The sequence below is a fragment of the Trachinotus anak genome, unplaced genomic scaffold (assembly GCF_046630095.1).
Source record: "Trachinotus anak isolate AG129_WGS33_773 ecotype Australia unplaced genomic scaffold, CSIRO_AGI_Tana_v1 ptg000025l, whole genome shotgun sequence".
Classification (NCBI taxonomy): domain Eukaryota; kingdom Metazoa; phylum Chordata; class Actinopteri; order Carangiformes; family Carangidae; genus Trachinotus; species Trachinotus anak.
In genome coordinates, this window is record NW_027273876.1 from 16,841,011 (window position 1) to 16,858,350 (window position 17,340).

The 17,340-nt window shown below is 41.0% G+C and overlaps 1 protein-coding gene across 1 annotated transcript in view; it reads left to right on the forward strand.

Annotated features, from left to right (window-relative positions):
- The first annotated feature begins 400 nt into the window (after window positions 1–400).
- LOC139608472 (arf-GAP with dual PH domain-containing protein 1) overlaps window positions 401–17,340 on the forward strand; it is a 30,068-nt gene continuing 13,128 nt past the window's right edge. Inside the window, exons 1-2 of the mRNA XM_071462275.1 lie at window positions 401–719; window positions 13,626–13,753. Coding sequence (XP_071318376.1) covers window positions 629–719; window positions 13,626–13,753 — 219 coding nt within the window. The 5' untranslated portion in view covers window positions 401–628. The remainder of the gene's footprint in view (window positions 720–13,625; window positions 13,754–17,340) is intronic.

Sequence of the window (17,340 nt, forward strand, 5' to 3'; positions counted from 1 at the left end):
TCTACGTAATGAAAGTAGCAATACAATCAGATTGATTAGATTAATGAATGTGTGAACGAATGAATAACAGTGCCAGGTCATTCTATGTTTTTATTTTATTCTAACACCTTTTATATGTTCATCTTCTTTCGCATTTGTTTCAAGGTGTTTTATTTGTTTCTCTCTGGGTTGTCTCGGCAGCAGACGACTGACTTTTTCAGTTGTAGATGCTCAGTGAATCCGCCGCTGGATGTCACACTCCAGTAAAATATAAGAGTGGATGGAGGGAAAGAAGATCGACAAGGAGGGAGGGAGGGAGGGAGGGAGGGAGGAGGCGATGGTAACATAGGCTGGCCTATAGGCTTAATTATTATGCAGTCAGTGAGACTAGGTAATAGAGCTATCAGAGAGAGAGAGAGAGAGAGAGAGAGAGAGAGAGAGAGAGAGAGAGAGAGCGCCTCGGCACGGATCGCTCAGTCTCATCATCCAGTCTTTTCTCTCCACTCTGTCCGCCTCTCCAGTTCATATCGGAGGTGGCAGGTGATCGGGCAGTCTGTCTGTCTGTCTGTCTGTCTGTCTGTGGATGTTCAGCGGATGTTCTTGTGCAGGTTTCTTCCCACCGCGGTGAGGCTGGTCGGATAAACTCCCCATGGCGCTGGAACCGGAGGGGAACAACCGGCTCCTGCAAGACGTGCTGGTGAGACCTGGCAACGAAACGTGCGCGGACTGCGGCAACCCAGGTAAGAAACACCCACAAGCATTGGCTCCGGTGTCTGCTGGAGCCGACACATGCAGCCGCAGCCGCACTGATGCATGTAAGCTGATGGTGTGCACAAGGTGGGAGAGCGAGGGAACCGGTGCCTTCACACCCAACAAGTCTGAGTGAATTCGGTCCAGATATGATGACATTAAAGGCCCGGCAGGACGCAGCTACCTGAGGACACCCTTTCTTCAGGTAACATAAGGGCCTAATGAAAAAACAGACTGGACTCTGGACTTGTCTGAGCCATAAACACATAGACACTCCTGTGTGTGTGTCTGTTGTGGTGTGTGGGGGGTGCACAAAGACATGCCAACTAACCTCTGCACAGATTGTTGTTACTGACTTCATGTTTGTCCGCGGTGTGTGTTTGCTGGTGTTGTGGTCTGGTGTTACCATGTTCTACAGTGTCAGCAACCTCCATCCAGCTTGTTCAGTAATCATCGGTGTGTGTATTTTTGCTTTACATTTTTTGTTTTTCATTTACAGAAGTAGTATCCATCCATTTGGCACAGGGCACCACTTTCACCTGGGCTATGTTATTCCCTCAGAGACAGCTAAAGCATATTTGCCTTCATTCCTTTCTTTATCTCTCCATCCTTTCCCAATTCCCCTTTTTATCCCCTCTCTTCCGCTCCGTCCCCTCCCTCCTCCCCCACTCCTCCTCCTCCCTCTCCTTTCTCCTCACTGAAATGGCAATAAACCAGTGAGTGGCCACCGAGGCTCCAGTACGGGCTGTACGCCCAGTGCTTGGAGCCGAGCCCGCCCAGGATGCCTGTTCCTTGGCCCTGGTTACAGCTCCTTTGAGGACTGGCTGTATCGAAGCAGTTTTTGGAGCCAGCAGTGGTTTCACAAAATTAAATAGCTTTGTTTGAGTGGTGGACACTTGAAGAAGGATTTCATCTTGTCTGGAGGGTGTTATCTTGCTGAAAAATAAGCAGAGAGGAGTCTCTTATCGTGGGTTGTGCTGAATGTGTGTTGACTACAGCAGCTTCAAAGTATCTGAAATTTTTATGTGGCCTTTTACTTTTCTGTAACATCAACTTACATAACACAGTTCAGCCTATAGCCAGGCTACAAAGGCTTTAACATTTGGTCTAAAACATGGTCTTATCTGCTGATTTTTAGACACACTTAGCTCTTAGCTGTAGCGACTGAAATGTCAGCCTGTCAGTCAGTTGGTGCACCACTTTGGTCCAGACTGAAAAATCTCACCAACCATTGGATGGATTGGCATGAGAATTGGTACAGATTCTCATGCCCAGAGGATGTATCCCATATGACTTTTGTGATTCCCCTGACTTTGGTTTATTGCCAAGTATCTGCAAAACTAGTTGCATACCCATTAGCCTCAGATGCAATAATTACTGAAATATGCAAATAAGGGCACACACTTTCAGACAATATTATTTATGAACGCGCTAAATGAAGGCGTATATTCATGTTGTCGGTTCACGGTGAACTAAATGTATCGACTAAATGTGCTCAGCAGCCGACGTAGACCAGAGGAAACTGACTGTTAAATTACAACAAAGGTGTCTGTCATTCTAAGGTAGTATACAGTAATTCATTTAGTTGGGATGTGGGAATAATTGGGGGCTGGGCATAGATGGGTAAAAGGAGGTTCTGCTGTCATTGCAAGCATGTTGCTGTGCTAGCATTAGCATTTAACTTAAAGCAGTGCCTTATGTCCTGCTAGCATGGCTGTAGACTCGTCCTATTTGGGGAAAAGTGGCACAAAGACCAATAACCACATACCTTTGTTTTACTCTTGTGTTTTTTCTTTAAACCAGCCTTTTCCCACACACGACCCACTTGAAAATCTCAAAAATGTTGGTGGCCCACATCTGACCACCACATTTTAAAGATCATTTTGTTTTAAAACTTTTAAAACATTATTCATGTTTTTATATGTATGATTACATCTTTACACCAAAATTCTGCAGTTTTGAAAATGGTTTGTTGGCCCACTTGCAATACCTTCACGGCCCACCAGTGGGTCCCGGCCCACAGGTTGGGAACCACTGCTCTAAATTGATCTGCAGTGATCCACTGTGCTTCGAGAAAACATTGGCTCTGACTGTTCCCATGCTGAGAGTGTTCATCAGTTTCGCTTGGCAAGTACACCATTACACCCATGCAATCATTACACAATTAAATTTAGCCCGTGTGAAGTAAAATGGGGACAGATGTTATGTGTTCTACACCTGTGAAAAGTACATCTGGGATATCACATGACAGCTCTGGCTGGAGAGCAGCAGTGGCCGTACAGTCACAGAAGCAGGTAATTGCAGGATGACTGATTCAGCTCGCAGCTGGTGAAGTGATTCATGTTTTTTACTCTCTAAGTGCTGAGATTCCCTTGAGCACGGCACTTCAAACAGAGCTGCTAGTGATGCTGCTTAGTCAACAGTTGAACTAGTTGAATTCAAATTGCTTTCTTCCATATTTGCATTCATACTCACTTGTCTTATTTCATGAAATTTCAGAAGAGCAGGCTACAGAGATGAAAGCTGTTAGGATACCCATCCATCAACCAAACCATCACCCCACCCGCTACCAGATCAGGAATTCCCAGGCTCATTATTCATACCTCATAATGGCGAAGATATGAATTATTGATGCTGGTTCGGTGGCTCTGTCCTAGATGGGGACAGGATTTTCTCTCACTGTTTTTTTTGGAAAAATATCAGTTTCATTACAGCTCAAAACACCACAAATGAGTGACTGCTGAGGAGGACGTAAGGTGAAGTAGGTTAAGTAGGATGTAACAGGTAGTGTAGGTCTATAGATATATACTGACCAATAGATAAGCCAAACAGTTAACTAGGAAGGTAGACTGATATATGATTGATGAGTGATGTTTTTTTTTTTGTTGTTTTTTTTTGTAGTGGTAACATTTTGGGGTTTTTTTTAGAATGCGTATACTAGGGCTATGTATTGGTAAGAATCTGCAATTTTCCTAATCTAATTTTAGGAAAACTGTCAGAGTATTAAGAACAAGCCACCATATGCATAAAATCTGGGTTAAAAAGTTTGCTTTTTAATGCAATGAGAACAGTGGGATCTGCATTTGCATTTGTCACAGTCCCTCTAACATCCAACAGCATTGCACTACTTCTTGTTCAATCTGAGCAAATGAATGAACACTTGCCTATATCAGTCAAATAAATAAATAAATAAATAAAATGCTTGCAGAATTTTGCGGTGGAACAAAGCTCCATTGTATTTACGATATTATGGAAGTCTTAATTCTATACAACACAGAGCGTGGCATAACTTTTAGGGCTCTGTTTTAGCAGCAGCAGCTCTGTGCGCTCTGAGGGGCAGAGAAAGGGCTCAGTGAATCAATGGGGTGCACAAATCACAACATTATTTTTATAACATTATAACTTTTATGTCATATGATGAGGCGTGTAAACAAATGTTGGGTCCATCATGAAACTGTGGTGCCTATGTCGGCACATATTATTCTGTTGACAATGCGCACTGTGCCCCTGACTCACGACCAGGTTTTTGTCGGTCAGTCACACAACTGCTTTCAACTGCCTCAAGATAACAGTGCGCCAACAATGCATCTGACCATAGATCGTGTTAAGACCAACACGCCATGGCCGCTCAGATGGGTGCAAGTGTTTGCTATTTAAACAGTGTGGCTGCTGGATAGGAAAATGACAACTGTGTCGGTCTGAAACTAGTAAAGACACTTCACTGTGACTGATGTGCATGCTGAGACTCAAGCAGTTTAGACAGGGAGCGTGTAATGCAGGTTCTTTTGTTTAGCTATAATCTACAGATTTCCAGTAAACACCTCACGTGCAGACAATCAGTAGATGGTACATTTTACTCATGTTCCCTAAACGCCTCACATGCAGGCTATCAGCAGATGCTAGCTAGGCGGCTGTGCACAGCGAAGTCTGTAGTCCCCACCCCTCTGCATCCCATGCAACTCAGACAGGTGTGTGGCCGAAAATTATAGTTAGTTTAAAAAGAGTGAAATAAAGTTGAAACCGAGTGATTTTATCTACATAATCTACCTTGGCGGGCAGCTGAAGTAGAGCCTATGTATGGGAAATGCTGCCTTTGCAAATAAAATAGAGTATTGACTGAGTTATTTTGGTTGCTGGTAGCTGAGGTCAGTGGTAACTTTCATGTGTAAACTTGCTGTTCCAGAGTGAGCTGAGAGAGATCCACGCATTTGCAGAGTATTGGATTTTGGCATAGCACATAGCACAGCGTGGTTCTCGTCGAGCTCTGTAGTGCCTGCTTTATTGTGGAAGCAAAAAGTAGTCTACACTTCAGCTCTGTACACCGCAGGAGTCAGTCTGAGTTTCAGATTCGGCCATTGTTGTTAATGGTACTAGTCAGCCAGGTTTGCTAATGTTAACAATAGGGGTGCACCCTACTTCCTGTCTCAGTTTACGTTGGAGTGGAAGAGTCAAATGGCTTTAGATTGATTACAACACTTACACCCAGCGCAGGAGTAACGTTAACCAAATATTTTCTATCACTGACTGAATTTTTTTTCAACAATGACTCAAAAGTCTGTAGGCCGTTTTGACAGATTAGAACAGAGCTAGACGGAAAGTTCTGTGTCATGCTCGTGCAGGCAGACGCATAAACCTTTTCCATTTTGCAACACAGACTGCATCGTGGAGGTATCTAAATACCCCTTGGAGCAACAAGTCTTACTGTCCAGGTTACTGACAGAAGACCTCGGAGCGCTTCAGTGACCACTACACAGGGGGGTGCAGCAGGAGCACATGATGGGAATTTCCTCCCGGTGAAGCGAGCGCTTGCATGACGTGGAAATCCCACGTTCAGAGAGTTCACTTCTGATCACTTCCGCTTCATGCCTGGACACAGTTTAAATCCATGAGGAAGGTCTGAGTTCAGGCTGGGCTACAACAGGTCAATTGAGTTCAATTCAATTTCTCGTCAATAGATTGTTTATATTTTAATTGCAATCGCCAATTGCATACTTTATATTTGCCTGTTTAACTGCATAATCGCTGCAGAGTTTTAGTGTCCTCCACTGTCACTAAAAAAATTCATTCACCTGCTTCATGTGATGTTGACATGAAAAGTTGCTGCACGGTTGGTGTCTTTCTTTCCCTTCCCTCATAAATGCATAATCTGAGTTGGGTTTGAAAATGAAATGCTATTAAACAGAATATATTTCAGTATCATTAGAAATGAAAATTAGCAATTTGAATTTGACAGACAACGAGTGAGTCTAATGCAACCCCCTAGTTGGGGGTTTGAACACGACACAAAATTAACCACTGTCAGTCACAAATCTTTACATGTAAGCTATTGATTTAAAATCAATACAATGTTTTCACAAAACATTGTATCACAAAATGTAATATTGCAATACTCAAGTGTATCAGTATTTTCATGCACTCCTAGATTACAGCCACTCTGCTGACTGTCAGCCTATGACACCTCCATTTAGTCTCCCCCGCTCTCTGTGGTCACCTATACTTGTGTTGTAATACAGCTGAATACACAATTTAGCTGTTCTCATTTACATATATTTCTGTTACAATTGTCAGATAACTGAACGGGTATAAACTGGGGATTTAAATCTGGGCCATAAACATAGTCAGTTGACTTACCGAACATAGAGCACTTTTTACACTTAACAAGCACATATGTGACCAAAAAAACAGTGCTACAATGGTTTCCTATAGTTAACAGAATGACGTGATCTAGGCGCAAATTCAGTCAGCTATATCAGTGATCACGTTCCCAGTCCAATTTAACATATTTATTTATGCAGTGGAAAGGTGAGGATCTCCAATATGGCTGCTGCATTACATCACATAAAATCTCTGTATTGTCTTTGAATCTTCAGGGTTACGCCAAAGACAGACTATCACAACATCCGCAGTGACCTGGCTGTCCTCCCTCACCCCTGTTTTATCTAACTATCACAGATAGAACATCCATTAACCTGACAGAAAGCCTGCTGGAATTGGTCTGAAAACACAAATTGGCAACACTGCTTGTGCATTTTTTATGCTTAGTCATTCTTACTCTGCCCTTCCTTACCTTTGCGCTTCACCCCCCTATCTTCTCTCTGCTGGTGTGCTCAGATGAGAGGCTGAGCTTGGAGCTTATACGGCAGGGTTTCTCTATAGCTCAGCTCAGCAGCGTTGTGGTGATGCCCTTCGCTAAGGACACACAAATGAGTTATTCCCTCCAGAGAGAAGTCTCAGCAGTCCTCTGAACAGTGAGGAAGGTGTTTGTTGAACAGCAAAAACGGCAGGAACTTCGACGAGATAGGAGGCGGTTCAGCTATGGTAGCTCGCTCATGCCTTTACTGACTGTTTTTATGCTAGTTGAAGAAAGTTTGAAAGTTTGTTGCATTTCCCATTGTAAATTAAGGTTATTCCTTTCACTGAACCTGTGTCTCTAGGAGTTGGTGGTAATCTACAGTTGTGTTCCCTTTTCCTAGAGCATTTTGGGAAACAAATGATGTGGGAACACAACCTGTCACACCTTCAACAGGATAATGTGACCTTACCTTATCCTGAAAAGGGCTTGTTCCTGTCAGCAATGGTACAGTTTCCTTTGCTTACCAAAAGAAGACAATGTTATGCTTGCTGTGTTTGCTTTTCAGGTTGTTCATCACTTCCCTGTCTGCAGCAATGTAATAAGTAAAGTAGGTAACTCTCTCAGACTCCCAACTAAGTGAAAGCAACACTGGAAATCGCTCCCATACTTCATGCAAGGTAGGGATAATGTAGATAAGAGACGAAAAAGCAAGAGAATGAGGAAGGATTTTATTGTTTCAATGGTATACTGGTTCATTAAATTGTAATCAAATTGAATTTTTTCGGCAGCCATTTTTATTTGAGTATTCCCCCATGATTTGCGTGAACACAACTTCCTGAAGAAACTATTTTATGTGGAACTGAATTACACCCGGTGTCTACGGAGGATTTAGAGCAGCATCATGTTCAGTTTTCTTTGCCCCTAACCATAGAGAAACCAAAACTTATCATACCCTGGTGAGGCACTAGACAACTTCTAAGGTAAAGCATTTCTCACTTGCCACCAGGAAGTTGCCTATAAATTGGAAACAAAGTGGTAAATCCCAGCTGTAAAATCGTTCAATTTTAATGGGACAAGTTGTCTGTAGACCTTGGAGGAACAGTTTCCTGTTGGACAATCTGGCAGTGAGGCATCTGTTTTGTCGATGTCTGGCTTTATAGTTATACCCTTGCACATACAGAGATGGCTAGTTAAGAGACTTAGTTTTTAACCAGTGTGGATTTGTCCTGTTATTCCCGATGGCCATTCTGACTTTGGCTGCTCTTGTTCTTATGGCGTTACTGATGATGGGTTGCCTGCCAGCTGCGCTTCGCCGACCCAAGGCTGGGGAGGGCGTATTTTAACCAAGAGTTGTCTCTGGTGAGCTTTCCAATCATTATATCTAGGTTTCCAACCGAGCTGCCCCAAATTCCCTGATTATGCCTGGTGGGGTCAACTTAGGCCACCGAGGCTTGAAATACACTGGTGAAAACCTTGCATATGTATTCTCAACAAGGGGTTTACAGTCTTTTACTGTCATTCACCAGGCAACTCCACTTGAGTAATTCAGAGCTCTGATAAGTATAGTGGAGCAAGTCCTTCACATAATAAGGGACAATTTAAAATCCGCCCTTACATTTTTACAGTTCCAATATTCCAGTAGTGACCTTGTAACAGCAAGTTTACTGTTTAAGCAACCTTCTACACTCAGAGGCATTTTTTTCAGTTATACCAGAAAAGGCTGCAGTCATTGAAGGAGCTCTTAAAGAATGTGAGTAGCGAGGATTCTGCTGAGAGAACGAATCCCCACTTAACAAATACAAATATTAAATAACAGCAAGAACAGGACGGGTGGCGGAGGAAGGTGCGTTAACTGCATTGGCGCAAAGGTCAGTGAAACATACACTACGAGTACCACTGGATGTTGCTCGTCAGCCAACAGCCATGCAGCTGATTAATGAGCCAGTGACGGTGAAGCATGAATGACACAGCTCGTGCTAATCAGGTAGTGCAATGCTCCACTTAAGTTTATCACAGTCTTTTCTGAAAACAAAGTATTATAATATCAAATACACTTAAAGTTTAAAAAAAAATACAAGGGGTGTGTCTTTGCTTTACAAATATCTTAGCCGGATAAACTTAACATGCAGCAAACAAACATGCTGTTTGCAGTCAAGAGTTACAGACATATTATGCAGTTACACATCTTGATTATAGCACTGCAATAAACGCCAAAATGTTTCATGAGGAGCCTTCTAGACATAAGACTAGATTAAGGACACTTACAACAGATGAATTTAAGGTGTGTGAAAGGGAACCAGGAGGAAAGCTGGGACACAGACCTCACTGGCTCACAGAGGCTCGGTTAAAAAAACATTGTGGGTATCTGTCCCATATAGATTGCCTACAGATCTGCTGTCTCCGTGGCAGAAAGTAGTTTTTGCATTTTCTGAGTATGTTTAATAATAAAGCATGAAATATGAGGAGAAAAATAAGTTCGTTTAGGAGATTTGTTTACTTTTGTGTAGTGTATTATGTTATTTATTTAATTCCCATTAATGATTATACTATCAGTTTATCCAACAGGGACCATGCCCAATACAGCCCTTGAGCTCGAGTTAGCTGTATAGCTGCAGTTCAGTTTAGTTTATTAGTTTATCATGAGACATTATATGAAAGCGAGTCAGTTAGATGCTGGTAGGTGCATGTTTCCTTGAATTTGTGTTAATAATTCCATAAGGGATAAATGTAAATAAAACTATTCACTAATTCAGTATAATTCCAATCATGGCCACGCTTACTGATTGAGTGGAATGCTTTATATGTTGTTCACTTATGCAAAAATCCACCTGAGCAGCCAGCCTTTTAGAAATGAAGTAAGCCTTGATGATTTTCTTATATAAGCCTCAGGCATTTTTGACATTTTGCAGAGCCAGGTTCAAGCTGAAGCTTAATGCAAGTAAAATCTAAGACTATCTGCTGCCGTAGAAATAAAATGTCGTGCTGTTGCCTGAGGGGTTTAGCTGAGACATGAGAGGGTCACAACCTCAGCTGGCCCCTGTGTTTAGTCATTAACCCCCACCATGACACAGCCACTGACAGACTGACGTGTATATGTCTGGACACAGAAATGAACTCATACAGTTGCAGAAAAGTGCCTGCAAATGCAGACAGGCACAGGGGCTGCAATTGTATAAATGCCCCCTCATTCATTTACCCTGCATTTGCCCTGCAGTAACGCCACAGGCACTTCTTTCTTCAACCTTGTGTGGTTGAATCAATAGCTCTGTTGTCTCTCCACCCAATGAGCCTTGTAACTACAGCAAAACTTGACTTTTTTTCAAAACAATTCCATGGAGATGGAGCCAAGATGCAGCTCTTTAACAAACACGCCTCAAACAGCATATCCACTGTGGACAGAAAAAAAAAACAGCAGTCACACTACATCAGGAGTTTTCCACCTCCTGTTTGCTACGACTGTGCATCTGTTGTTCACAGTAATCCTGTTGAGAAACATCTTCTATGTACATGTAGAGGAGGAAGCCCTGTGTGTGCGCATTTGCATGGCTTGTGAGTGTGGTTGTGTGCGTATGTGTGTGTGTGTGTGTGTGCGTGTGGTAAGTCAGTCATGCAGCCACAGTAATCTCCATGAGTGCTGTCTGCGTCTCCGTAAGGCCTGACTCAGACGGCAGTGACCTCACCGCTGAATGGCTGGTTGTGCGTTTTGGTGTCAGCAAGGGTGTGAGCATGTGTGTATGTATGTCTGTGTGTGTGTGTGTGTGTGTGTGTGTGTGTGTTGTTGGCAAAAAGGAGAGGCAACAGAAATAAAACAGCAGAGGTTTGATTTCTTCACATCAAAGCACCATCTCCATTACTTTGTGCTTCATTACAATCCAGAGTGATTAAAGGATGAGTTGACATTCATAAAAATATTGCCGAGTTGTCGTGGGTTAAAAGAGATAAATCAAAAGGAGATTATCGTAGATGCCACATAACTCCGTTGGGGATCTTGTGAGCTCACATCATCTCTCTGCATGATAAAGAACCCACACACTTCCTCCCTCTCCCTTGTCCATGTTTCATACCGTATCCCTCCTACCTCTCCTCCTCCATCACTTCCTCATCTCTGAACCCTCTCCTCTCCCCTGCTGATCCCCAGTCAGGCTCTGTGGCATCTCCGTCTATGCTTTTTCCAGCCTCAAGAGGATGGAGAAATGCAAGAATAGTATTTCTTGCCCTCTTCTACCCATCTCTCTCCTGTAGCTCTCATATGACTCCCTTGAGTATTACGCACTCACTTTGTGCGTGTGTGTGCATGCAAGTGTGTATTTACGTGGTCCTGGTGCACCACGCTGAGGGTCCTTGTGTGAGAAATGGCAACTGCAGAGAGAGTGAGATGGAGAGAGAACGTGGTGATTTTTGAGTGTTGCTCGTTGAGGACATGGCATTCTCAGTCGCCAGTGGCCATGCATACGTTCCGCTTGTTTGATGTGTCGTTTATGGTCACAGGTCTTATATAAGGGATTAAGGGATTCTTATCAAAAATGTTTGTATTAGATTGTTTTTAAAAAAAAAGAAAAGAAAATCAGCAAGTTATGATAGCGGCTGTGAAGCTGTACTTGGGTACAAACGCATTTAGAGCCAAATGCTAGTTTCTGCATGCTAACATGCTTATGCTAGTTTAGCGTGTTAACATGCTCACAATAAATGCCAACATGCTGATGTTTTGCATGTAGGTGTAATGTTTACCATCTTTAACATGGTTAGCATGCTAACCTTTATTAATTAGCACTAATCGGGTATTTGCAGGTATTTGGTCACAATAGTATTGAATTTAAAAATTTTGAAATTGAAATTTTCCCCTGATGATGGCTCTAGAGGAAAAGTTAAAGATTCATTCATTCATTCATTAGCCACACTGCTTATACTTTTAAGGTGGCATGGATACTGGAACCAAGTCCTGTTACTGGAATTCATCCTCTGGAGGGCATGAATGTTTTTACCCAATTTCATGGCAACCCATCGAACGGTTGTGAGGAGATTTCACCAAAAAAACTACAATGTCAAAAAGAAAAATTAGAGGATCACCGAAGTCAGTCGGATTCATCATCTAGGAACCATGAATGTCGATGCAATCCATCTAGTAGTTGTGTCCAGCAGACACTGGCCTCTGTTGAACCACTGCTAGTGTAGCTAAAAAAAAAAGGTTTCTCCTCAGGTTTCTCAAACCTGAGGAGTTTCTTTTCTTTTCTTTTCTTTTCTTTTCTTTTCTTTTCTTTTCTTTTCTTTTCTCTGTTTTATTGTTCTTTTTTTTTTTTTTTTTGTTTGGGACTGTTGATCAAACAAAACTGGAAAAATGTGATTAATTGGCAGATAAATTGGCAATCTCATCCAACAGTTATTAGCAGCCTTATGTTATACTGCTGTTGACCATCTTACTGTAGATTGACCTTTATCTTTTGGTTTACAAAATATGTACATTATTTGAATTAGTAATGGACAGATTAATTACCTCTGCCAAGGAGGTTACGTTTTCACCCATATCTTTTTGTTAATTTGTTTGATTCATTTGTTGATTACTTGTTTGACAGCCCAATTCATTTTTCAGTCACAATCATGGCAAAAATCAAAAATTTCCCGGAGTGTCCAACAAAGTGTCTTAAAGCCAATAGTGTGACAGACGAACATAAATTCATCATATTTGAGTCACTGGAACAAGCAAATGTTTTACATTTTTTATTGATACATAACTTAAAAAAAAAAATTGATTATCAAAGATGATCTACTAATGATTATTTACAGTTTGACCAGGATTATGTGTCTATTTATTTATTCTAGCCAGTTTGCTAACTTGCACTCTAAACATGGTTCTTTACTCTTACCAACTGAGTTTTAATCTTCATTACTCAGATTATGTCACAGTCACTGACTTTTCAGTACAATCTGTCTCTCTCTCTCTCTCTCTCTCTCACCATCTCTGACACACTGGATCTCTGACTTTGACGATGTCATTTACATCCAATCAAAGTCTGTGTGATACAATGACTCAGACGTACCTTTACTGAACGCCCACTGATGCTGCTTCTGTCTCATGTAGCAGAGAAAAAACTTTTTTCTCTTCACTCTGCTGTCTGCTGAGTCTATACATTTTCTAAAGCTGTATTCAAAGTGTGTGTTTAATCACATGATCATATTGCTAGTAAGCAACAATCTGTCTCTTTACAGGTGGTGTGTAGGTGTGTGTGTATGCCAGGACATTTGTGTGTGTTTGTACTTTTCTCCTTAAATGAAACCCTTTAACATACAAAATATTGCATGTTGTCTTTTTTGGTTTGTGCATATGCATATGTGTGATGATGTTATCACAGTATATTTAGGAGTCTGGTGATGTTACTAACCTGATCAGATCTCAGAGTCTGTTTCCTGTCAGTAAGCTAAACAGGATTTCCCCAAAATCATATTTTGCTGCCCTGCTCTCGTTTATGAACCGGGACACACTCAACTAAACTCCCTTGTAATATTTGCTTCATTTACTTTGCTTCTATTACCTCCTAACAGCACCAGCATCAGCACTTTCAGTATTTATAGCCTGAACCTTAAGCTGCTATTCTCTTTGTTGCAGCACCTTTATGACAAGACCATCTCACACCTCCTCTTTTATCTTTCCTCCATCTCTTTCTATCATCCTCCTGTGCCGCTTTGCCCAACTTCATTTCCTTCCTTCTCTCTCTCTCTCGCCAAACTCACATCCTGTCCTTTCACCTCCATGCTTGTTCTCCCTACGTCATCTCTCTTTCTCATCCCCCCTGGCTCCCCTTCCTCCTCTCTCCTCTCTGTCCTGCAGAGCCGGACTGGGCGTCGCTGACTTTGGGCGTGTTTGTTTGCCAGGCCTGCTCGCTCCTTCACCGGAGCATCCCCCACATCAGCCGGGTAAAGTCTGTCCAGGACACGTGGGATGCCAGTGAGGTGGAGGTAGGGCAGTAATGGCAAATATACAGTATAATGCAAAGGAAATGCAAATCCCGACATATATCAAATATGAAAAATAAAAACTGTAAACATCACTTCTCCTTCTCTCAGTGGACTGCTGACATTTGATGTTTCACTGCTATTACATTACCCAGCTGTTAAGATGTGACAAAATTTTAGACACTGGGCCTCATGGAAGAACATTTTCATACTCTTATCCCCCCACCCTTTGTGCTGTGAGTGCTCAAACTCTCGCAAATTTGCTGTAAACTGTACGTTTCAATCTCATAAATCAAACCAAGTGAGATTTGCATAATCAACACCCCCACATTGTTTTGTAAGGCTCAAAGTTTCTGTTCCTTTTGTGGTCAAATTCCATTCACCAAAATACCACATAAAACTAAAAAGAAGAATTTCATACCACAGAGATTAAAGTCCTATTTTTTGGAAATTAACAGAAGAGCATATGGCAAATGTAACACTGTCAGTACAATATATGATTTATACAAAGGTGCATGATAATTGATATCTTGCTGAAGCAAAGCGGTAAATGGCTTAGATAGAAGGCGATCAATGTTACGGTTAAAAGAATTCAGCCAGGCTTGCTGTTTCCTCTGTTTCTAAGATAAGCTAACCTGTAGCTGTAGCATCATAATTAAAAGACAAATATAAGAGTGGTATCAATCTTCTCATCTAACTCTGGACAAAAAGTGATTTTCCATAATTAAATATCTGCATAAATGATTCATGTGAGTGCAAGATTAAACTCTGAAAATGAAAAATCGTGATCAAATTGTGAATTTTAAAAACTAATTGTGTGCAAATCCCAGTATGTGTATGAATATGCGGACAAAAGCTATATAGTGTGTTGCCCATGGTAACTACAGAGTCTGAAACTGCACCTTTATATTTGCATGGAAAAAACCCAGTTAGAGATCATTTTTTAACAATATGACTATGTGAATAAAGGAGGAGGGAACATGTTGCTGAAATAAGGGCAAAGGGATGGATGTTTTTGAAACCTGCAGCTCGTTGACACACTTTAAGATTTTGTTTAACTCAAACCGCTCGCTACTTTTTATTTCTTGCTCAGTACTTGCTCAGATTTTAGGAAATGGAGAACAGCAGGTTAGCAGAGAAACAAAAGATTAGAGTTTCATCTGGCTGAACGCAACCAATATTGATCATTTAATAATGCTTTGATTGGCTGTGATACCAGCACCTCAAGACATCTTAGTCCTTGTGCAAGACAGTGAATTCTTATCAGCTCAAAGAACATTGACTTTCATGTGACCCTGACCTCTGACCTCCCTTTTGAGGGAGAGGATTTCCTCACAGGGATCAGTAAAGTATTATTCCATTAGTGAGACTGTTAACACTTTACACAAGAAATATGAGTTATGTGCAAAACCGTAAACACAGAAATGCAAAACTTTGTCATAGGTGAGACTGATTAAAATCTCTGCCTCTGCAGTTGAAGTGAGAAGTTGTCCCTTGAATGTGTCATGTCAGCGCTAAAACACCACCACTGGGTGACAAAAAGGACTTTGGGGGAGGTGATGCTGACGTGAGTGATGAGTAAAACCAGGAGGTTGGAGATGTGGGAGGACAATAATTGGGATGTAGTGGGGAGAGTGGGGAGGTGGTATAAAGCAAAATGCAAGAATAGTACAGTGGGGTGTTGGGTATTTGGAGATAAAAACCCAAACAGAAGCAAGAGAAATAGATGAGTGGATGAATAGATTTGGGAAAAAAGCTCTGTGAGGGTTTTGTGTGTCGGTTTGTGTTACATTTCCACTTCTGTAATTGTTGTATTGGGAGAGTTTAGGATTGATTTTGAGATGCCAGAGTTTATTGTCGAGACTTTTGGAGCTGTCGCAGTCCCATTCCAATAAAACCAATGCAATCAACGGAGCCACTTTTGTTGAACAGCCACCATAGTATTCACTTCATTAGCCGAACTTAGGTAATACTGGGTACGGCTGTCATGAGATTATGAGTTACCACAAATGTCCCTCAGGGGTCTTCCTTCATGTTGACTTACAAAATTAACGTCACTAAGTTTCTGCAAATATTTCTTGTTCCCGCTCATACCAAGGTGTCTGGTACTAGACGATTGACATAAAGTCATTGTCAAGTCTTTGGAGCTATCTTGAGAACACCTTTTCTGAAAATAGATAAGCATTTCACTCTCTTTATGGTTTGAGGAAGTGTTACAGACAGATAGGATAATATTATCTTCAATATGAGGTGAAGGAGAACAATGGAAAAAGAGCAGTTTGGAGAAGTTAAAACACATCAAAATGACACTACAAAAAGTTCTGTGATGGCAATATCAGACAGCTGCAGAAGTAACATAATTAAGAGAATATTTTGGGGCACATTTATAAAAATAACCTTTGAGATTTAAAAGATGGCTGATCTTTACATCTAGAAGAAAGTTGGAAAATCAAAATGATCATAATTGTATATTCTAGTGTGTAATGTTGAGATGTTTTTGGAAATGTAGGGTGAGGACTATGAACGACCAATAAAATCTTAAAATTGGGGACCTCATTAATAAACCACTTTGTTCTTAAACTGTACATACACTAATTTCAATGCACAGAATCTAATTTATAATTTTCCTCTAGTGCTTGAGAATGTGCTGGTCAACAAATTCATAAATAACAGATACACAATCCTCACACAAACACTTATATTTTGAAAACCTGCATTCTTTACTATTTACTACTACTCACCAATTGTAATGATGTATGTTAATACAATTAATTTTAAAAGATTTAATACTGCGGAAAGTTTGTGTTCTCAGGTTTGATGTGTTAATGAAAATTGGGTGTTATGTATTAAAATTACATTGTAGCAAGCAAGTCCATATAGTATAGTAGGGAAAGCGTGACCAGTTGCTCACACTATGTCACTCTTGGTCTAACCAGTTGCATGTAATAACTAATTCTCTGACAACAAATAAATTGGGGAAACAGTGGAACCATAGAATACAATGTAAAGTACAGAAACACCGATAACAGTGCAGAAGCACACATGAAATGACACTATTGTCCTCAAGTCTGTAAGATGCATGTTACAAAGCTACACCTCACTGTCTGTGCTTTATGTCTCATGTTTATCTTTTTGTGCCACTAGGATGTGATTGACCATATTTGGCACATTTCTGTATATAAGAGAGCTTCTACGAGCACGTGCAGATGGATGTAGAGCAAATGAGATTTATCATTGTTATTGCTTGAAGGTGGGAGCGCGCTTGTTTTGATAAATGAGGCCCCAGCTCTTCCTTTCATATGATGCCATTTGTTCCTTGGTATCATGAAGACTTGGTTATTTTATTAAACAGTCGTTAAATGTTCTGCTCTGTAGATGCATGTGATTCTGGAGTAGTGAGCACTTTACATAAGGGGGAGGCGTACCAAATAAATTGGATATTGAGCAGAGGAGGTTATGCTAAATGGCTCAAAAATAGTTCTAAATTGTTGATATCATGTTCTAAATGTTACATCTGAGGTGTCAGATACTTCATATTCTTGGCAACAGATGTTACATATCGTAATTTCTATGAGTTCTTAAGACACTGG